Source organism: Antrostomus carolinensis, unplaced genomic scaffold (assembly GCF_000700745.2).
Source record: "Antrostomus carolinensis isolate BGI_N321 unplaced genomic scaffold, ASM70074v2 scaffold42742, whole genome shotgun sequence".
Taxonomy (NCBI): domain Eukaryota; kingdom Metazoa; phylum Chordata; class Aves; order Caprimulgiformes; family Caprimulgidae; genus Antrostomus; species Antrostomus carolinensis.
The window spans coordinates 1-24130 of NW_010298375.1; the positions used below are offsets into that span (position 1 = coordinate 1).

Below are 24130 nucleotides of genomic sequence, written 5' to 3' on the forward strand. Positions count from 1 at the left end.
AAGATAAGAGGGGAAGAACTCAGTCATGAAAACACTGATAAAGCAACAACAATTCAGAAATAACACTCAGCAAATCTGTTCTTTTACATGGCTCCTCTTTTGAGACACTTTTGTCTTCAAAGGGGTTGTACCAGGAAGAAAAAGAGAAAATAATCCCCACAGCAAGTCTCAGGATGCCTGTCTTATGTTCTGTGCTTAACAACAGGTCACCTAACACACTTTTGACAGTGTTGTCATCCCATGACGGACTGTAGTTAGTAGAGACAGGAATTTGTTCCATGGATACACGTGACTGCAATGTATTTGGTCATCTTTGTCCTGGAGTACCACTGAAAATCTGAATGCAGACAGCAGTCTTGTGACTTCGTCCTTCTCCTTCCTTGTTTTTTTTCCTCTTCAAGACAGTTTCCTCTTGCCCAGGAGCTTTCACAGTGTTTATGATGCAGCACTCTCAATAGGACACAGGAGCTTCTAATCAGAAGTTACAGAAAAGTTCAAAAGGGCTTTTATTTTACTTCTGAGTCTTTAGTCTTCATCACTTGAAGGACAGTGAGCTGCATAATCAAAACTAGGGAACTGGACGGGCAGTTCACCCCATTTCTTAAAAATTTGCTTTGTTGTTTTCTTGTCTTCAAATACAACCACAAAATTTCTAATCTTTAGACAAGGCAGGTCAAGACCTCGGTGAACCATCATGTTTCCCCAAGCCTGCAAGTATAAGGAAATTACATTTCAGATAAAATAGACAAGATCATTAGACAGAAATAAGTACAGACAACAACAATATAGAAGTATGAAAAGAAGTTGTTCCTCACTTGTCCACAATCTTTACATATAATTTCCCCATTTGTCTGGTAATCGGCATGCTTATCTTGCAGTGTCTTATTTTCTCTTGTATGGTAAAGACTTCTGAAAAACAGTCAGAAAGCGTGCATCAAAATACACTGGTCATTCAATGCTACATACAGCCTTAAGCACACAGCGACTACAATTGCTGAAGTCAGATATGAAACCTAAAAGGTCGGAAACTCTCTGACTGTTGTGCACATTCAGGAGTTGGAGTAAACACAAGGACATATTTCATGCTCCTAAGTAATGGTGAAATACAACTGTAATGCATGCGTCCTTTTGTAGCATTTTGGGAGTTGCATGCTCTCTCACACATCTTAAAGGAGAAGCAGCAGGCTCTTCATTATAATAGGGGACAGATCTAGCTTGTTTCTTTCAGGTGCCATGGAGCTGTCAAAGACATGATACCTGAAAGTTAGAGGTTTTCTTTTTATTCCCTGTAGTCCAACCTTACCCCTTAACAGAATCATTTGGTTCTGACTATCAAGAGCTCCAGAGTACATGCACATTCTTACATCTTTTAGTCTAGGGAGTACTTGATCTTGAGGGTTACTATTAGCCTGTGCTGAGGGGTTATAAGAATTATTACCCTGTAGTTTGAATTGACTGATAACATTATGCTGACAAGACAGTTTCACAGTAAAAACAGTTTAATGTTTAGCATTGTAGCTCAATTTTAATTTTTTCAACATATGGGTACTAATTTCTCCTTAACTCTTCCAAAAGTCTTTACAAATTATACCAGAGATATGTCTCAAAAACCCGAGAACTTTGAAGGGCAGTAACTTGGTTGGATGGTGTTTGCCATAGAATTAGCAAAGCATGCCTGGTCTGTAATGTACATTACTCGTTACACATTTACTGTAGTAAGCAAACGCAACTGAAGTTGAATTAAAACATTTTCTTGGTCTCTTAATTTCCATTACAAGTGGGAAGAGAAAGTCACCTCCTGCCATCATGGTGCTGAAAAGTTAAACACAGTTTAACATAAATATTTACCAAACTAGGCAGCATCTCTTGCAACGGAGATAAGAAGGGGCAAGAACACTGGGAGAATGAAAAGGGGTGTGTCACCAGTATAAACATCCTCTAAATATACAATTGTCCATGCACAGCTCATGGACAATATGTTGTCTGAGTCAAACTCTTATCCTGGGTCCGTTACTGGTGTCAGTATGTGGGTAACTAGTATTCATCTTTCGTTACAGTTACACTGTGGAATACATACCGCATTATATAGTAAGTGACCTAGTTAATATTACCGCAGAACCTGTATCTTTTTCCAAAGTTTCAAACTCTGGTCACCTCAAAATCAGGGGTAAGAACAAACATTTCCTTCAAACTCATTCACTGTAAACTCCATAGAGCCTAGGGCTTGAAAATATTGGAATAATTTATTTTTCTTTCCTCAGAGGACCTAGGGGGTTACAGGCCCTGTACAGCCCTGCTGAAAAGAAATTCTGTTTCTGCCCGGAAGAGATAAACACTAAACACAGTTCATAAACACTTACTGGAAATCTTTTTTCACACTGACATGATGCATGTTTTCAATAACTTGTATGTCTTCTCCAGAACATATCAGCTTGTGGCAATTTTTGCATAGGAATGTTATTAGTGAAGGATTTTTCTTGTATGTCTTGCGCTGATCTCTCTTTGTCTTCATTTGTTTTTCCACTATACTTTGCAACTGGAAATTCTGAATCTAGAAATAGATCAGTAAGAGTACTGTAGCATTCTGGTGGAATGACAGTAATAGTTTTCTTTTTTCAGTTATTTTACCGAGTTCTCTGACAACATAACTTCTAATCAATTTTCCTGATTTGTGTGTTTCCCCCCTTACCAGTAGAAAATAAGACTTTTCTAAGGCCCAGATAATATAGATTACAAAACAAATATTGGCAGAAGGATTCAAGGCCATATGTAGTAACTAATATTATTTTAAGCTTTCCTCCCCTAGGTAGATTTCAAATAGAAAGTATTTCTTACAATATAAATCAGTCTTCTATAAAGGGAAAGTGCAGAGTTGCAGTAAATACCTTATTTAAATACTCTTCCTGTGGCATCTTCTGGACACGCTGAATTGCCTTATACATCATTTTCTCACGGAAAATATTAACATCTTCACGTTCAACAGCTCCTGAGCCACTTGAAGCCACAAGTGCATAGGTGCTCTCATCAGCTCGAGCTCGGCCACGAGCCTACAATTTGCAAGGAATACAACATAAACAGCATAATGTTCCCCACAACACTGCACAACATTTTTTTCCTAGTTTTGTAAACGAATACATGCACTGTTCCTTATACAGTGTCCCCATAGCACATTCTCTCCCACTTAACTCAGACAGATAAAGAATCAGTGAATAACACATACTGTTTTTGCATTGTCATTAAAGATACCTGTGAAATAGTACTGAGGAGATTTGTGGTTAGCACATTTTGCAAGGCAGAAACTGTATTTTGTCACCAAAAATAAGCATGCATTTAAATATTAAATATATAAATATTTGTGTTCACAAATTAAGTGAGAACATGGACAAACTGGTATTCTGATACACAATTATCTCTTCTTAGCTGTCGGTGGTACAATGGCTTTTATATCAACCAGTCTGCTGATTATATTCTCATACCTTTTCTATTAAAAGAGCTTACTGTTTGTGTAGAGCTTTAAATGGATGTTACTCCATTACACATGGAGACAAATTTTATATTGCATGCAAACTGAGGATGGCAACTGGAAATGAACCTTGTTGCAAGAACATTTTCTCTTTTAGAAGGCAAGAATTTCAAAATTTTCTCCATAGCCCAGGTATATGATTCACTATTTGCATATTCCAAACAGAAAAGCACTTTAAAAAATAAGTTGTGTATGCAGTAAACTCATACCTGCACCATAGCAATTTCATTGGTGACGAGGCCGTAGCGAATAACGATGTTACACTCTTTGATGTCTAGGCCTTCCTCAGCTACAGTAGTAGCAATAAGTAAATTTACACTTCCACGTCGGAATTTATCAATTACTTCCCTTTGCTCATTCTGTAAATTAAACAAAAATCCATATATTAACTTCCAGTATTAGTTTCAGTCATCAGCTTCTTCTAATTAAGAGGTTTAAGGAATTATAGTCCAATCATTTCAGAGTGCAGTGCCAAACATCAGTGGCTTCAACAACTGCATTTAAGCATCTTTCAAGATCACAAACAAGTTCCTATTGAATACAGTAAGTGTCCAGCACCTTCTTTGAGGATGGCGGGAGCAGAAGACAGTCTTTTTAAGAGATCTTTAACTGATCTTGGAACTTTCTAGCCCATTTCATAGGTGCTAGGAGTTTGAATACAGTTTTTTTTTGTTCTATCATTTTCAAATTATTTAAGTAGTTATCCAAAGGTTCTGGATTTCTACCATTTCAGTAATTTCAGCTTAAAGGACAGACTTTAACACTTCCAAGTCAAGTTCCAAAGCACTTAAAATTCCCCATAATAAATGGGGGCCATCATTTTGGTGAATCTGGGGAGCACTAAAAAGCACAGAAGTAATGATAGACTTAAAAAATAAAGCATCCAAAACATGGACTTATGAATTAGCTGGACACTTCAAACAAACAGAGGGATAGAAATTTCCTATTTGCTATATTCAGTTTCAAAATGTAGAGGCTACTGTTTTGTTTGTGCAATATGGTGCACAGATTAAATAACAAATTTTCATAGAAAACAAGTAACTTTTATTTAAGAGAACAATTCCTAACTTTTTAATTTTTTTTAACTGAAAGCAGCTAAAGGAAATGGACTCTGTCCAGCAGTAAACCACACCATTTTTGCTTAAATGCTGAAGTGGCAATTATATGGAAAGTAAAAAACAGAACAGAAGAGAGGTTTTAGGATACTGAGGTACTTTGTTTTGAAAATTCTGGTATAAATCATCAGAGAGTTGTTGTGTATGAAGTCAATACAATGATACAAGATGGACTGTTGAGTGATCAATTGTGAAATTTTCATTGCAAATTTTGGCAAATTCTCTTTCAGTGATCATGCGTCAGTGTGAACCATGGATATAAATTGTTATAAATTGATTAAGCAATGACATCAGAAAAAGACAGGCATAATCAACAGTGTAATTTATTTTATTTTTCAATTGAGCAACTAAAATACAATTTGAATTACTGTTGTCCTGATAAATATAAACTCATTTAATGATCACATTTTTGCTGTTGTCATTTTGTTCACTTTTTCTTCCTATGCCCCACTACAGTTTGTGTCCCTTTTGACTACATACAGGAAATGTCTGCATGTTGTTCCTATTGTTGTAGAATCCAAAACCAAAAAAGCTTGTTTCTCATGGAACTAAAATTATTCTGACATTGTTATTCACCTATCCTGCAGCTTATGATAGTAAATTGCTGGCAGGTATGAAACCAGAACTCTGGGCTCCAAACTTCAGTCTGTTGTTCAAGCACTAAAACTGTTCTCTCAAAACACGTTAAGAGATTTGAATGCTGTACCTGAGTCATAGGTTTAATTTCACTGTTATGTCCAGCACCAATAAGATAATGGGCCTTAATTCCTACTTCTTCAAATTTTGGGTTATCCTTAATCCACTGGAACAGAGCAAAGGCACTTAGCCGAGTCTTTGTGAAAATAATTCCTCTAGGTTCCTCAGTCTTCGTGAATTCCTCCATTAAAGTGTTTCGCAACTGTATTAGCTTCTCGTTTTCATATTCTGGCTTTCTAGCCAACTCTTTCAGCTGTTTCTTCTTTGCTTTAAAAATAGCAGATGTAAAATAAGAAAAAGTAATAATGTAAAATAACAGCTCTAGAAAAAAAACAAACCAAAGAGGAGCTTTCTATATAATCCTCCCAGCATGGCTAATTCACATCTAGTTTGAAGAGCTGTGGCATACCAATTTATTTTTCAAGTGACTTTACATTCATTAAAAAAACACTAATCAAAATAAATCAGCATTAACTTTTTAACACACACTTTGCCTATACCTCATGGTGAAAATAAGCAAAAGAAAAAGCTCTGTCTACACACCAGAAGTGGTACAGAGTTAAGTGCACTGTATTAAAGAGCTAAATCAAAGCTTATAATATTTGCAAAACAGTTGTAAAAAAACTTACAAGGAGAAGCAGATTTATAGGCACAGCCCTGGGTTGGTATATTTTTTTTAAATTTAGACATAGATTGTCCTTGGGGCATTCATTAGTGTAGAAATCCTCACTAGAAACATGTGATGTAATAGACACTAGGATGGGTGCATTGTTATCTGTATTGCAGCTTTTAAAGACATTTCAATATGCTCAGTGAAATGTTAAATGAATTACTCTCTTAGACAGGCACTATTAAGCATGACCAGGGAGGATTCCTCACATGTTTTAAATTGTTAAAAACTTTCTAGTATTTAAAAGCCTATATCATTGTCGGATGATCATTCAAACACAGTAATAACACTTTAAGGGGGGTGGGGGGGCTTGTGTGTTAAGATATTACAATCACTCTGATGTCACCCCCCTGTGCAGATTATTGCACTGCACCTTGTCCCATGCAACGGTAGTCTGTATCACAAACCACTTAGGCAGTGGCTCTCTGACTACAGTCTTACTAATATTTTAGATGCAGAATGTAAACAACCAATGTGACAAACAATGATAGGACAAGGGGCAATGGGTGCAAGCTGGAACACAGGAAGTTCCGCTTAAACTTCAGAAGAAACTTCTTTGGTGAGGGTGACAGAGCACTGGAACAGGCTGCCCAGGGAGGTTGTGGAGTCTCCTTCTCTGGAGACATTCAAGACCCGCCTGGATGCCTTCCTGTGTGATCTCATCTAGGTGTCCCTGCTCCAGCAGGGGGATTGGACTGGGTGATCTTTCAAGATCCCTTCCAATCCCTAACATTCTGTGATTCTGTAATCAAAGTTTAGATGCTTAGATGCAACAAACTCCCACAGTTTTCCCCCTTAGTTAAACCTACTCTAAGGGCTGCAGTGAGTTTATCACCCAAAGATGAATGCCAGTCTTAAAAGATGGAAACAGAAATTCACTGGATTTCTTTCCATTACGTCTGGCACCCTCTGTGGTAAAATTAAAACAGATTGGAGAATTATTTACTTTTCACTGTCAAGTTCTTTGAAATTCATTTACCTGTGGAAATGAAAGCAATCTAGACAACTCAGTTTAATTTTTTAGTTTAATTTTTTTGGTTCTCAGCAATAGCTCAATACTGACATTCTAAATAAGGGGGAATCAGGACATGTATGAAGAGTCATTAAAAAACACAATGACATTATCTAACCTAATCTACTTTTCTAAAAGATTTTTTTAACATTTCCTGAATTTCCTAACGATGGCATTCTAAATTTGTAATTCATAGGATACATAAAGTTGGGATACATGCTGCAGTAAAATCTATTTTCTTTTGCACTGACCAGGAGCTAGAGGCAATGGGAGCAAACTTGTCTACCTCTTCCTCATTGTAAAGGCCGTAAGGGAAAAAGAGAAGCAAAAGATTAGTGTGTCAAGGACTGAATGAATCCTAGTTCCCAGGTGAATGATCTGAAAAAAAGGCAACTAACTTTGATCTTTGCAATTTAATGCTCTGTTTAATTCTCTGAATAATTGCTCTTTACCTTAAACTTACTTAAGGTCATCGCTCCCATCTCTTAGTATACAGACAAACGAACTTTGGTAGAAGAAGTTTGTTAAAATATTGTCATTTAATTACTTTTGTATTCCATTTGCTCAACTTTTGCCCCTTGAGAGTGTCTACTGGAATACACATTCTATCTATCAGAGTGTCCTCAGGGACACTTCACTGGAGAAAAGCAGAGAACAATTTTACTTACTGTTAGCAAAAAGAAAGTGCCCTTGGGCCAAAGCTGAAGAATTTCTACTACATCTTGGCACACAATCACACTATAATGTTGTTCAATGTACTCCATACTGTATGAGCTGGGACATCCAGGTACAGTCATAATAAACAACACGGTAATCACTAGGATATAATAATTAATAGGCCTATGCAAATCATGGTACTGCATATTAGTTGCTTCTATGGATTTTAAATATGAAATATCACAATGTATCTCAAACTTACCATGAAATAAACCTATTAGAAATTCATCTGTTTCATCCTGTTTTGATACTGCTGGTTCATCATCATCATCATCATCATCATCATCACTCCATCGGATCTTCTTACTCTTCTCTTCCTTGTAGAAGTTATTTAGGTGATTGTATGCATCCACCATTCGGATAGTATCATTTATCTGGAGAGCATCATTGTATTTCTTCAAGTGTTCTGCACAGACACGTTCCTTGCGTTTTTCTTCTTTTGCAGCTAAAAGTGAACAAAAACTACAAAATCATGCCTGTGTGTAGAATATCCCAAAGAAATCCAAAGCTAGGATATTTTTGCTACGTGGTTACCTCTTCTCTCTTCTCTAATCACCCACTGTTCATATGGCTGAGTTCCAAACTCAGATTTTGGGTGGAGCTGGCAATAGTTTTGAATGTCTGTCATGATCTCAGTAATTCTCTCTCTAAATGGATCCTAGAAATAAATTGATTACCAAAGTAAATAAGTAAGTAAGCATCTTCTGTCAACAAAAACACTGGCCCAAACTCTTCTGCCTAGTACCATATTGAGTGATTTTTTTAAATGTTCAACCTTAAATTAAAAAACAAGTAAGGTCACTTAAGTGCATTTAGAGTTATGGAAATAAATAGTTCAGAATATTACAAAAATTATGCTGTGAAATAACGTATTTTTTAGTGAATATAATGTTACTCCAATACAAGCATTTCAACTATGGTTCAGAAGGTCTTTTGACCAGACACCTCAAAAATGTAACTCAAATATGTAAGATTTATTTCTATTTGACTTTACTGATACTTTTGCATACAGAGGGAAGCAGCAGATAAATACACACATATTCAAATTAGCACTACGGATCGCAATAAATCTATAGAAAAAGAGCATTAGCCAAAAGTTTTTGATACCATACAACACGCTTCTAAGGGGCAATATAACTTTAACACTGATTTGTTTGAAAAAACATACCCTTCTTTTGTCATCTGCAATCACAGTCTTCTTGTATGGTTCCTTCACCTGATTCTTCAACTGGGGGGCATGCTCTTCAACAGTCATGATTCTACGTGCATCAAGATTGGCACAGATCTGGGAGAAAACAAAATGTTATTTCTTTTAATGTTTAATGAGTTATTCCACATGAAAACTGAATTAATGCAACAGAGCTTCTCATTCAGATATTGGGTTTTATATAATTTCATCTTCTTCCTAAAAAAAATTGGATACAGACAGTATCAGGATAAGAAAGACCAAGTCTTTGAAAAGCATTTGACATAAGCTGAACTTTTTAGGTCAGAAGTGATCCTTGCACACAGGAAAAAACTTGCAGATCAGGGTGCAAAACAGGTATTTTGAAAAGGAAAATATACCATTGATACTTTGGAATAGAAGAGCACAAAACAAATAAACAAAAATAATGGTGAAATAGAAAAAAAGAAAATAAATGTTAGCGAGTAATTACAAAAGTAAGAGCTGAGAGTAGAAAATAATTTGAAATTATCTTTCTTGGAACAGGAAGAGATAGAGAAAATTTCTGTGCTAACTGCACAACTGAACTGTAATTTTCTGCTTTTGATCTCTTCTGAGAAGAAAATATGTACATTTCTGTCACTAAAGTAACAAGGGGAAACCTTAAAATTTTCATGAGCAGAGAAAACAGGAAAGGAAGTCTGACAGGCAACCTTTTTAAACATTTTCAGCAGTAGTTATCTATTTGAGCTTGCATATTCAGACTACATTTCTTTAGAGACAAACCCCAGCATGCTATCATTAAGATTTCAGAGTTGATAAAAAGGAATTCTCTGCTTTTTCCACTGCCAGAAAGTTTTTGTCTCAAAATACCTTGCAATTCTGTCTACTTCAATACAGCATAAAAGCTTCTTGCAGGCCCCACCTATTCAACATGACGTTCTTGTCTTGTGCAATTTGCTAGTCAGGAGTTTTCACTGGACTACTGGGCTAAATTCTACTTTTGTATTACTAATGTAAATCCATTGAATTTCAACTATAACAGAGTTTCTTTAGAGTCTGTTTAAGTATGGAATTTAAATTATTATCTCCAGTCAGGTGTTTATGCAATTACACACTACTCCTCTCTCAATGAGTAACTCTAACTGCTCTAAAGAAACACATTTGTATGCTACCTGTATCTCACAAATGGTTTCTGCTTGTTTAAGTATTCAACTTTGTTTTTCACTTTCCTGTATCCACACGAAAGCCCAGTTAAGTCACTCCAGAAATGGAGTTATAAAATACTGTGATCTCCCTAGGTAGGAATACACAATAAATTCTAATCCAGCAATGAAAAAATAAGATTTTTATTAACTAGAAAAACCTCATATTTTGTGGATTTCTTGCCTCTGATCTTAAGAATTTTTTTCAAGTGAGGCAATCTTTTTACTTCCCTATTCAGTTAGCCTACTTCCCTGTAAAGTAATCTTTATTTGTACATGGATTTCCATTAATTTGTAGTGGATCAGTTTACTGAATGGCTGTGAGCTGAACTCCCATGTACACATGAAAAAATAAATAATCAGATTATATGTTTGGAGCCTAACACTGACTTCAAGTTTTACTTGAACAATACAATATTCCTTTGGTGATTTGCAAATGTGAGGGCTATTTACTTTCAGAATATGTTCTTCTGCTTTTGAGTTGGATGTTGCACCTCCTACACCAGGTGAGGCTGTAAGTCCCAGAATCTGAGGCTGTGGGATCAGTGGTTTATTTTCTTTTGCTAGCTTCTTGTTCTTCTTCTTTTCTTTTAAGTAACGTCGCATTATATTGTTGTAGACACCTTCCTTTTGAGTGTGATGACACTCATCAATAATGATGAGTGAAAAATCTGAAAAAAAATGAACCAAAAAATAATTAATTTTCTTTCAAATATAGAATCTGTGTGACTAATTCTTCTTACTGTTGAAGAGAACCAGTCAGTTTGTTTGAGCCCTAACATATTAGGAAATTTGTAGTGCTGGAGGAAGGTGGGGGCGGAAGCTGTATATATTTAATAGACCTTGGAATCTCTGCTGCACTCCTGATGTGTCAAGTACTTACTTTTACATTTCATGTAATGTGGAAAGCTCTTCTATTTTTGCAAAATCAATCTGATGGTGTAAAGAATTTCAGAGAGATATTTTTAATAACCAGTGGTAAGAATATATCATAGTTTAACTCAATCCTATCTTTTATATCCATAACTGTATTAGACAAACTACGTACTGTTTGTTTATGAGAAGACACATGTTAGAAACCTTTCAGACATTCCAGAAAGGCCTGTCCTGATCAAAATATGCTTCCACTTTATAGCAACAGAGATTTCCTCCCTATTCCTGTCCAATTAAAAGATTTATATTACTTTATGGATGTGTCATCGGAAAGAATAAACAGATGGTGAGAGCACTACCAATCATCTCTCTTTTGTAGCTGAGATTCAGACATGTATTATGTGCTCTTTAGTCAGATCATATTTACATGCAACAGGTAGAGTCTGACACAATAAGGAAAATTAAGAATATTTTTTGTTTGGTTTAAATTTCTCACAAACATAGAAAACATCTCAATCTATTTGCATATACAGACAGTGATATATATTTTAACGTTCTGATTTGAAAGATGCATGAACATTTCTCTGTTTCTCTAACAGCAAAACTGGTTGATGGATGTCCCACTCTTCCTCCAGCTGGCCAGTAACTCTCCATGTTGAATACCCTACAATTTAACATTGTTTCCCCCAATTGGACAAATGTTTGTGGAAATGACTGTAAAGCAGGTCACTGAAATGAACAGGGTTACACTTTTTTTTTTATTATTTTTTTAAATCCAGACAATTTCCATGTCTTGTTTACACATTAGTGTGCTCAAATTGTTGCATCACTACAAATGCGTTAGCAACAACCGGCAGCAGAAGCTGGAAACTAACAGAGAGATAGAACATTCTCAGTTGGCCTTCCTGCTGGAGAAAATACCACGTAACTTCATCTTTGAAGAACCTAAAGAAAGGTGGAGACTGAGCAATGGAAGTTTTATTTAAAGGCGAAACCAGAAAGTACTGCTAGGAACGCAAATCAGTGCTCCATGTCACTGTAGAAATGTAATTGCCTCCACACAAGTGGTTCAGGAAGCCAGTTTGGACTGCACTGATGTGGTTTCAACCCCAAATTTATATTTATTTGTAAATTTCTACGTATTGCAAGTCTTCAGAAGCAGTGCTGGCAGTTTGTCAGATATTCTGCCAACATGAAATTACTCAATTTGATTTTGACCATCATCTCTGTAATGAATATTCCTATCATTACTCAGGAAGGTCCTAACCCACCAGAAGAGATGTGCTTCTACTAAGTGATACACAGCTTTTAGAAACTCCATGCAGTGACTTCAGTCATTGGTAAAGAGGGTATAGATTTGGTAAAATGCAATTAAGATAATCCCCTACAAGATGCTGGAATTCTGTGTTACATGTAATGCAGACCTCTGTGTAAACAGATAGAAAATGTAGGAACAGAAATAAGGAATAAAAACCATGTAACTAATTAGGATGTTTTTTGCAGGCTGCAAGTTAACTGTTAAGTCATAGTCATAAAAACGGAGCTGGCTCTCTTCAAGCTTGCTTGGCTTTAGTCTGGCTGAATTTATTAGCACAGGTGTAACAGCATGGAAACATGGCCCTGTTTGCAGGGCCACCTCAGTTCTGAAAAAAATGTAGCTCCTCATGAAGGAAGCTTTGCAGGATGTGAAACCCATTCAAGGAACCACTTCATTACACAAGCTGTTTGCGACTCAACCCAGTTCTAATCAGGTCAGAAGATCCTGTAGAAATATTCAGGTGCCTCTATATGGCATTCCCAAATGATTCAGACTTGGGAAGGTTTATTAACTTAGGTGCAGTGGAAAGGCAATAAATACAAGAAAAACTCTGGTATTCTGCCTAGGTTAATAAAAAGTCATTCTGAAGGAGGGGAGGGAATTCTGAGGTACCCAAGTGGCTCTGCAGAAGTTAGTTTGGATCATGCAGTACTCCAGTCAGCACTAGGCACTGACAGACACAGACTGACCCCTCAGGTTTTTCTGTTGTTTCTGTAACACCCATACAAGTACTTCTTCTATCTCAGATCTATTATTTTGAATATCATAGCTCTGACATTCATCCTGCCCCATCTAGAACAGTTGACTGCATGTAGATAGAGGGAGAAGTTATCATCTCACAGAGGAAGGTCACTGCAGCCCAAATCCTGGAGACGAAGTCATGGGCTGTTCCATTATTTGTACGTCACTGGCAGATAATGACCATTTCCTTTACGATCTCCTATAGATATCTGCCACTTTAGTATTCTAGGCAAACAATTACCTCATCTCATCTTGTATCTTTCATTTTCTTCCACTTTCCTCATCTGTTGTAGGAGAGCATTATATCTGCCAACCTCAGAGAGATACGGTTATAAGTAATCCTATCTCTGTACATTAGAAAAATGTTAAGAGTTTAAACAATGTACCATTTATAACAGATTGGCTTTTATCTTGTGTTCCATTGTATTTCTCAAACTACTGACTACATGTTTGGTTTTATAATTTTTTTCTCATCCTGTTTATGGCTTCTATCTGATATAATTCAATGTTCTACCAAGCCTGGAAAGTGGAACCAGTATGGCTGCATTTGCATGAAGTTGTGCTTGAGCTAGATAAAGTGGGAAGCATAACAAATATTTAGTACAAATGAACTGTAAGAGTCTAATTTGGCTTGAAGAAACTGCATGCTCATTAAGATGTGGTTTTGACTCTCAGAGTACAGCTTGCATTTATAAAACCAGTCAACTGGAAAAACATTAACTACTGAATGCGGCACATTTTTACTGTGCAATTTTCCAGAATAGAGACATACTTGTAGCCCTTCTGTAAAAATTTCAGAATTAAAAACTTGCCTGATAAGAGAACACCTTCTTCACCTTCTTCAGCTGCATTTAACAGTGAATTCTCAAGGATCTGTGCTGTACTGATGATGACATCATTTCTTCTGACAACTTCAGGAAATGAGATTTTCAGCTGAGAATCACCACTTAAACCAATAACTTGATACCAACGCTTCAGGAATGGATTAAACTCCTTTCGTAAATGCTGTTCTACCAATGGTACCTGAATAAAAGTTTCCAAATAATTTAAACCAGAGAATGCATAGGATTAAAAATACATGCCTGTTTGCCACAAGTGTTGTTAGGTGAACACAGACTTAGCACAAAATACACTTTTTTAAAAAAGCAAACGTCCCCTTATTCACTGCAGAGTAGGATTAAAAAAAAGCCATCAAACACAAAAACCAAAACAGTAAAAATCCCCAAACCAACCCCTCCCCTCCAACTGCTCCTATGAAACCTTCTTGTCCCAAGAACTTTGGCTTATCTGTGCCTTAGAGAGAATGAACAAACCATGTATGCTCTGTCTGTTTAACTGAGTTTATAATATGCTATCAGTTTTATCCTTATAGGAGGACATGGTTATCTTTTATTCTTTTAATAAAATTCTTAAATGAATTTCTACATTTTAATATTACAATAGATTACTTTTTATTGCATGTGCTAGATTTAACTGTAAAAATTAGAGTAATTATCAGAAAATCTGATAGAATATTCCATAACTACTGTGGGACTCATTAGATGGCCTTCATTACCAAATCCAAACACAGAATGTGAAAAATATTTTTATTTTTTGAAATATTATTTTAGTTCTATTCATTCTAACATGAAAGTATAGTTTTTTCCAATAATGTGTTTATTAGGACACATCTAAATTTGCACTTGCACCGGAGTAAACTAAAATCATTCATGCTTGTACCATGATGATGGTGCAATGGAGATGAGAGACTAGAGCTGTATGCCTTTAAACATGGCTACATCTGGAAAAGCTGAGAAATGTGTTTATGTTAATTTTACAAGTTCTATATTAACAGTGCATGAAGTTTGAAAATTTTTTTTAAAAAATGGACCAACATACCTTATTAACGAGTACTATGACTTTTCCAGGCTCTGATGCTCTTTTCTTCTTATCCAAGTGATCTTTGGTAATGTAAACAGCCACTCTGGTTTTACCACTGCCTGTAGGGAGACATATTATAATATTCTCCCCATTCAGTGCTGGCTTTGCAACTTCCATCTGGTAATCTCTCAGGATTAGATCTGGCTCAGGTGAAGCTCTGCTTTCCACTTCATCTTCATCTAAGAAATGTAAGTATCAAATAGGAGGCAAAGAACATTTATCAGAATATTGAACAAATGTCAAAGGGAAAAAAATTAATTTACTATGAGAAGCATCTTCTGATTAAATAGAAACAGGGCATATTAACATACACAATGGTGCTCTGTGGACCTGTGCAACTCTGGATCAAAACTGCTTACATCCAGTCCCCAACCAGGGTAGGTGCAATAAGCCACAGTATGCCTTCACCCATCTGTGTTGACATGACTATTATTATCTATGAATTAAAATGATACAGTTCAGTAGCACTGGGACAACAGAGGTTGTTTTCAGAGCTGCAGTATCTATAATCTAGCCAATCTTAGGTGACGTTCTCTTTCACCAGTACTGAAATTTATTTGGTAGCAAGTGAGCTACCTTTTTAAATACTTCCCAGAGGCTGAAAAAAAGATGGAGGCATGGAAAGAAAAAGAGATAGGGACCACTTAAAAAGTGATGAAGGGAGTTATAAAGATCAAATAGATAAGAAAATTCAATTGCCCATTCAAGATGGAGCTAACTGCAGAATGTATCACACCTGTTCCTGGTTGATTGCACTGCTTCCAGACTGACTCATACATAATGCAATTGAGCTGTTCACTAAAATACCATATACATTTGCCACCTGAAGGCCAAAACCTTCCATCTATCTTAGAAAACGCAATGACAGAGATTTTAGATCTATGGCTCACAGGTGAAACAATGTTCAAAGTTAAAAGTGGAAAAATGCTGTTGCATTATTTCAGGCAATAAGAATATAAAGTCTCTTGAGTTTACATATAGTTAGGAAGTCAGAAATTATATATATTAATATCAGAAGGATTTATTTCAACGGAGCTTTTTTCCCCCTACAGATGTATTTAAATCACCCTCCAAGCACTAACTGTCCCCAGTGAAGGAAAGGTACAAATTCATTCTACTAGGCTAAAAATGAGGGAAAAAACCCTATAGTTTTATTTCCTGATGATATCATTAAATGAAGAATCATGAGGATTTTATTATCACTGATACATTACACATAAAATAAGTGTATTTTTCTAGTATCCCTGATTCCATTAAATAAAATTAAACTAACAAAAAGTAATGAAGCTTGATAAAATACTGCTGATGGAAACATCTGAATGCCATTCTTAAGTGTTTTTTGCTTGTTTTGCCTTTTAGTGTGAGTACAGTACTATCTGGATCACAGGGAAATTCACACCAGAGAGTACTTGCTGTTACTTATCTGACTTCTACTACTCTCTTTTGAGGAAGAACGTTGTTTGCTTTCTGGTTGGCTAAATTCAATAGTTCAACTATATTGAAACTAGCACTTTATCACCCATCTGTTTGGTTAAATTTCAGTTTCTTAACATCCTCAATTAACTGTCCAGGCCTAAAAAAATATTTAACTTAGCTCTCTCCTAACTTCCTCAGCCCCTGTTTAGATAAAGGCTAATATAGGATATTATTCCATTAAATATTTTTCATCATGCACAGTATAACTTTAGGGAAGTTGTCTGCCTTCATACAAGGCTCATATGAATTGCTGCTCTGGGATAAAAGAAACATTATAGTTATTCTTCTATTGCTCTTATTCCACCATTTTTGTTAAATGTAAAATGTTCCTTGCACAGAAAACTGCAACTAGGTCTACATGATTCTTTCCATTAAAATCCAAATCACGTCAGTGAATTAAGATATTATCCAAACATCTCTGTTAATACAACAGCCTTACTGAAAAATTTTAAATTATAAAATCCATAAATATCACAAAGCCCGTCTGTATCTCCTTAGCTTTTTTTCTCATAGTTGCACTCACTGAGTTTACTAGGCCTGATTAAAAAACACTAACTAGCTGTTTTTAAAGCCCACCCGTAAACAGAACATAAAGCAAGTAAACATTGGAAAAAAAATATATTCTGCATTCTTCACGTAACTGTAGTGATTTATTTTTTCCTGCTGGGCTACTCGACATAGCCAATGCTCAATTTACTTAATGGGAGATTGTTCAGGAATGTTAAAGGATCAGGCCATATATATATATGTGCTACCACATACCAGTAGCCTATATCAGCCTGACCAACTGATATAGTGTGATTGTACACAGAACAGAGAAGTTTCTGTGCCCAGACATTTCATGTGACACGGTGGGGAAAACAATACAATGTGACTGATGAGTCACCTCAGTTGATGCAGAAGTACAAAGTATATTCTTCAGTGTTAGCAATACATAGACTAAAATCCTAACTATAGAGCAGCAATTTAGGTCTGAGACAGCCTGAATTTTCTGTGGACTTATAAAATATGTGGATTTTAACATTTAAAAAGCTTAAAGCTATTTTAAAAGCATTTATAGTAAACACTTCACAGGCATATGATACATAACATTTACATTGACTTTACTGATCTAATACTAGTTTTATTAGGCAGAACTAGCCTGAAAGGTACCTAGATTGTTTCTAGCCCCTGCACATGACACAGTCCCAGAACAAACTTCATAAAGGCCAGATTCCAAAAGGTAACTGGTTGCTCTTGAATTCTGTATAGGGAAACACAGGCTGTTCACCATGGTGGACAGCTGCAAATTTGTTCTGCCTGAGGTCTAAGATTAAAAAAAAGATTAAAAAAAAGGGATGTCTTACAACAGCAGTGTTTAATTTGGCTTAGCGCATATGCGTAACAAGTTCACATCTGTCTGCAAAGTATTATGTAAAAACAGTCCAATATTTAATTTAAAACTATATTTAGAACTTGCACATACGTTTAAATGTGAGATTTGCAAAGGTCTTCAGGTAGTAACCTCCATTGATTAGGTTGCTTTTACAAATAGGGCTACTGAATTCTTTAGGTCCAAAGTGGACCTTCATTACTGTTCTTCAGGTACCCTGGAAATGCTTCTCTCATCCTTAGATACCTCTAAAACACGTCCTATTCCCTCTCACTTACCCTATGCAGGGGCCAGGCACATCTAGCTCCTCTCTGAGAACAAAAGAAGCACATAAATAAGGCAGCATTATGAGTTTCTCTACAGGTGATTGCACTGGATGACTTCTAGAAGTCCCTTACAAACTATGTGATTCTATCATTCTGCATCACTGACCATTTTGTATGATGACAATGTCTACAGACCTATTCAGATGATCTCAGTAAATTAACTCTTTTGGGGCTGGGACTTAAGTCCAGACCCATAAAAATGGCAACAAAGTAAGAGGAAGTCTGGCATCTAAATACTGTGAACTAGAGTTCACAGTGAAAGCCTTCCATTGATTTTTGTTCTAGTCCATTCCCAAAGTCTTTGCCCTCCAGAGCTTATTTTGCAATTACTAAATAACAGAAGGGAAACATACCTGAATTACTGGTTGTGCAGCTCTGTCCTAGGTCTTCATTCAAGTTATTGACACTTCCATCTCCTATGGAGACATCTGACTCTAAATGAAAAACACAAACAAATTTAGTATAGTATATTTGCTATACAAATATAAATAGCAAAAGCATTTGTTTGCTCTCTCCCTAATTCATTAAAATAGGCTTGACAAATGTCTGTCAGGGATGGCTGAGGTATAATTTTCTTTATTAAACTTTTTCTCAGGTAAAGAAAAAACTGTGAACAATAAAATTCATTTTCTTATGGAAGAAAATATGGAGTGGAAGATGAAAATACAAAACATAGCAGAGATAAGGCAATGTGGGTCATGATTTATTGTTGTCAGGCATCTATGTTCTTTTTGCTTGAAAGCAAGGGCCCAGGCATCACCGCCTGCATGATCCCCTCTAGTCTTATTTTACTGTATCTTTTCTGAGGCAGGTGAAGAGCCAAAAAAGGAAGAAAAACATGTTGGTCTACTGGATACACAGTGCTGCTGGCAAACTGAAGACATTTTCTTTCACTCCCTGTAAGCCATGTGAGTTATATCTGCAGTTAGAAGAAAATCAAAACCAGAACTGTGATTTTTTTTTTAAAGGTTTTCTTCATGTAACATGAAAAGAGTAAATCATAGTTCCCAGACAAATAAAAGCAAAGTGGAATTATTAAATCTTCCAAACTGTTTGCAAGTAAGAGCACAGACCAACAATCCTGATACACCCAAGAGAAGACTTGGAGAGCGCCACAGAAATCTGGCAAGTTTACTCTCGATATTCCAACGTTAAGCTCTCCCTCTGCTGGGCAATCAAAATAGTACACGGACTTTATTTTTTTTTTGTACTCGCGAGTGTTTATATAGTTAGATTTTGACTTTTTTTTTTTTTTTTTCAGTTACGAGTGTTTATATAGCTAGATTTTCCAAAACTCAGTCCTTTTAATATCTAAAGAGATAAACAGTTCTTCTGGAAAAATCTGCTGCAAACAGCCCCACCCTGTGTTGTCAGCTCGCTGCACTGCAGCACTCTGCAACTGAGCTCACACTGTGCATCAGAAATCAGTCAGAACAGCAGCACTGACTTATGTTTTGCTTAATTAGCTAGTGAACTTGTGTCTTATCAAGTTTTGAATTTTTTTTTCCAGCGAATATCAGATTATGGTCCATATCCATATTGTCTTCAACTTACTGACCCCAGCAAAATAGATTCTGTGAATGAAAGTTTAGAACTAAACAGAAGTTATAATGTCTTAGAATGGCACTCCTGAAATATACACTACAAAATCTTGATAATTGAGGTGGAAATTAAACCTACTCTATGTTCAGTAAAAATATAAAGATTTGACTTTCATTTATGCAAGTTTTAGTTTCCTTGAAAGGTAAATGAGTAACAGAAACAAAACGGCTATTTCACAGAACAAGTGTAAGACAGACAACTGAAAGGAAGCTACCTTAGCTACCACCAGGAGTCAGGTATTTGTTTAAGTCTTTGTTTTCAGTTTTTCTAACATAACCAGGAAAAGTGATGCAAACAACTGTCTTGCTGTCAGACTTCAGAATCTGATCCAACTAGGGATCACCACCATGATGGACAAGGGCATTAAAGACTTTAAACACCTAAATTAAAAGCCTAATCTCCCAGAAATCAATGAAATCAACAGAAAGGCACTTAAAAATATATTCACAGCAGAAGCCTGATTTATATAAAATTTCCCTATTATTATCTAACAGTATGCATTTAATATCATGTTAAAAGACATCATTGACCTGAAAAAAGAAGAAAACCTCACCAGTTATAATACACGTTTAAAGACCTGTGACAAACTATTAAGCATTAGTGGGAATTCCAGCTATGAAGATGACACTGATATCTCTCATTTTCACTTTCTAAGAATCCATGTGGATAGGAAAGAGAGGACAAAATTAAAATTCTATGTATTTGTTCCATGTGGTCTCCCACCTAAAATGACCTACTGAAAGATGGATACGCAGCAGAGAATATGCATTCACAAAGCGTTTTGTACATAATTGTCTGAATTACAACTGAACTGACTAATATGTATAGAGACAATGGAATGCAATGAAAAAAAAAGGATCTATGCAATATTAATTTAAAAAGTCCTTCTTTCCTGTCCTGCGCTATATTATGCTATAGAAGAAGTTTCAAACATGAGAAAATATAAATGAAGGACCAAAATATAAACAGGCTATTAAAACTGGTCCTATTTTCAAATTAATGGGCAGTTTTTCTAATCTGAAGCATTAAGGGACATTTTGTAAGACATTATTGAAATCTCCAGTTAATTACAGTGTAATTATTTGTTCCAATTGACTTTTTTTAATGAAACAGGCCTTGGAAAACAGAGCTGCTGTTTATTTAAAGTGTTTATACAGGTAACTGTAGCCTTAATCCAAGTGTTTCACTTCTGACCTTGCAAACTTACGGCTTTTGTGTTGTTTTTTGTGTGTGCAGTTTCTTATCTGTGTTTCTGCATGCACAATTTCTCTTTTGTTTTCTCTTAGGCTAAATTATCTACTTGTACTTTGTCTTTATGATCCTACTGCCCTCATACCTTCTGAATCCATGTCAGCTACTCCAATAAAAGTGTCAGAGGAGGCTTTAGATACAATGCAAATTGCAGTAATTTCAAGCGACTTTAAAAAGTTTCTTTCTCCCTAAAATTTGTCCTTCTCAATACACGCAGGAATGGTGGGAGTGTACTGCAAAACTGACAACACTTGACAGCATCAAATTGCAAATTAGGTGGGTTCCAGCCTACTTGGAAGCAGAATCTGGGCTCCAGTTGTATCTTCAGCTGCATGGTCTAAAAATACAGTCTCATGAGATCATGAGAAAGGATGGAAATGGAAAAAGACTCAAGTACAGTTAAGTCTGTGTGTACACGTGCATAGAGATCAAAGCTTACTGCGCTTCAAGATGGCTGCACGTGAGCCAGTTCCTCTACAGCCATCTTCATGCAGCACTGTCTCCTGGCAGCCCTTGCTACGTTGCATCTACACTGCTGGTTTAGTTCAACTCAGAAGTGCATGCTTACAGTGAATCTGTCAATTGTCCCCACTTACAATACTTTGGTTCATATCACAGGGATGGTTTGGATCAGAAGAAATGAACTCCTATCAGATGAAAACAACTGAGATGTGTTCCAGCCACTTGCAGGCATACAGTCCACACTAGTCTGAAGTCAATCAGAACCAAACTGCCAGAATTCATGTAGCACGTACACCCTGAGCACCATTTCACTGAACAGATCCGCTCAACTGCACAAACTGCTAATACCCACTGTCTATTGATTTCAGTACAGCTCAGTGCCGAGAAGACCAGAGTTTCCAGGCTAGAATTAGCTTGTGGCAGGCTAGTTAATAGCTAAAAGGTCTAGTTATCCGTAGCCCTCAACCTGACAAGAGTCAGGTAAAGGATCAGGCTCACAGCAATGAAGACCTACCCTCAGTGAGGCTGCAATTAAGAGCCTTAGCCTTGCCTTGAAAGGATCTTAACTAAGAGTGAGGATAACTCAGCCTGATACATCCTGAATCATCACTATATATTTGGCACCTCTTCTTTATACTGCCAAGTTATGTTCTAATCCAGGAAAACCAAGTTGATATTTTTGCTGTAGTTAATAATTCACTACTTGCTACAAAACATTGTGATATGCTGTTAATATCATGCTAAATGAGAAATAGGCTACTACTGTTGCACACCGAAAGGCGGCAGTTTTCAGAGCCAATTTTTTTTTTATTATTTATTCATGTTTGATAAAAAAAGAGCAGCCTTAGCTGTCTTACTCCTTTGGCTGAATAAGCCCACTAATATAATTTCAGGCAGGATTTCTCTCAGTTTAACTATTGTTTGAGCTCCAACTGAACTTGCAACACATATGAATGGTTCCTTAATCATACAGCATATGTTTGAATCATTGGTTCCCAGCTACGTCTGAGAATTGTTACTGGTAATTGCTGTTGCTCATAATCAACTCCCAAGGCACATTTTAAAAAGTAGATCCATAAGAACAACAGGCCACAACAATTTCTACAAATTTGTACTAAAAAATGTACTTCTGAGCATGTGATATAAGTGACAAAGGTTGTCTGATGCTCTGTAAATATAAATCCTTAAAATAAACAGAGAAATTACCCGTTGGACAGCACTAAAGGACTCACCAAAACCAAAAATGTTTTCCAGTATAGAATTACCAGCCTTCTAGAAAGAAGTACTTAATACAGCTGCAGTTACAGTGGTACAGAAACATTCCTCTTGATTTAAACTTTGTCAACACTGCGAGGAGTTGTCAATGTAAATCTAATGTTTTCATTGGATAATAGAAAACCTACCATGAATAGGTCTGAAATAAAGTATTCATTTAAATAATATTAATATTTTAACTAACAATATTAAATATGTGTGAAAATGACTCATTTCTTCACACAGTAAATTAAAAAATAATAAGACAAAGTTGTTAAAAGTGCTACTTAAGATGAAAGGGAGATCATTAATGTTGCTCCATTATAACAAAATCAAGCAGCCCATAGCAGATAAAACGTCATCACTACAACCAAGACACAGAAAATGTCTATATGAAGGTTGCACATACTGTGCTACAGGTTTTTTGGCCATGTCCGCCTAAGCCATCCTGTACTGTGCCAGCAAATTGGTTTCTGAACCAGCTCTTACCTGTCAGATTAGTTATTTCAAGTACGACAACATATTACTGTCCTACAGCAACTCTTTGAACCAGACAAATTTGTAGCTCTGACCCTTAACATCGTTGCTGCCGTTAATTCATAGGAAGAAATGGAATTTACCACTTCCAAAAAAACCCAAGATTTACTTTTCCCATTCATTCCCTTCACCTCGATGGTACCATATGTTCCTGAATGTTTGAGCAAGATGGGAGCTAATGTACCAAGTACATTCTCTCAGTTACTTGCCTAAAGTTTCAGTGGTACCAGCAAAAAATACCAGTTAGTGGACATACCTAAAACTACAGAACTCTTTCCAATAGATGTTTCCAGTATGCTGTTCTCACTGCTGAAACTATCATTCACATTTTCTTGCTGTTTCAAATCCTCCACTACGGCATATCCTGCTTGGCCTGTAGCTTCTGTTTCTTCATTTGTACTGTTCTTCATCCCATTTTGTCTCTTTTCTGTTCCTAGAAAATAAATAGAAATTCCACGGCACTATAAAACATTTAATTTATTTTAGTTTAGAAAACATAGAACTAACCTGTATTCATCATTAACATAATGGTATAACATATAGTCTTAGTCTTGACTTAAAGATTATAGTTTGGAATTTTGATGTCTTTATAAGTATTTATTAAGAAAGTTGTTGGTCATAAATCTCAAGTATTTCCAGTCACTATAAAAATCTGAAAATTGAATTTGTGGACTAGACCACGTTTCCTACCTCCTCAGTTCCACTGGTCCTGTAAACTCATAAACAGATGCACCTTAGAGCAGGACTTACAACTTGCCCGTAAAACAGAAAACTTGAGAATGCTTTCACAAAATGTTTTCCCTCCTTCCACTTCTACACCTTATTTCAAATATGGAAATAATTTCTCTTTGACTTAGAATCATGGAATTATAGAATGGTCTGGGTTGGAAGGGAC

The 24130-nt window shown here is 36.1% G+C and overlaps 1 protein-coding gene across 1 annotated transcript; it reads right to left on the minus strand.

Moving 5' to 3' along the window:
* Positions 1–2: 2 nt before the first annotated feature.
* Positions 3–23664, minus strand: IFIH1 (interferon induced with helicase C domain 1). The gene is made up of 14 exons (XM_010162428.1): positions 23492–23664; positions 18483–18563; positions 14914–15134; positions 13848–14058; positions 10557–10774; positions 8902–9018; positions 8268–8391; positions 7936–8178; positions 5345–5601; positions 3733–3882; positions 2886–3047; positions 2361–2551; positions 816–909; positions 3–708 (listed from the first exon to the last, which is right to left on the minus strand). Exons 1-14 carry the CDS (start codon positions 23643–23645, stop codon positions 526–528), a joined length of 2406 nt encoding a protein of 801 aa, XP_010160730.1. The 5' UTR covers positions 23646–23664; the 3' UTR covers positions 3–525.
* Positions 23665–24130: the final 466 nt, after the last annotated feature.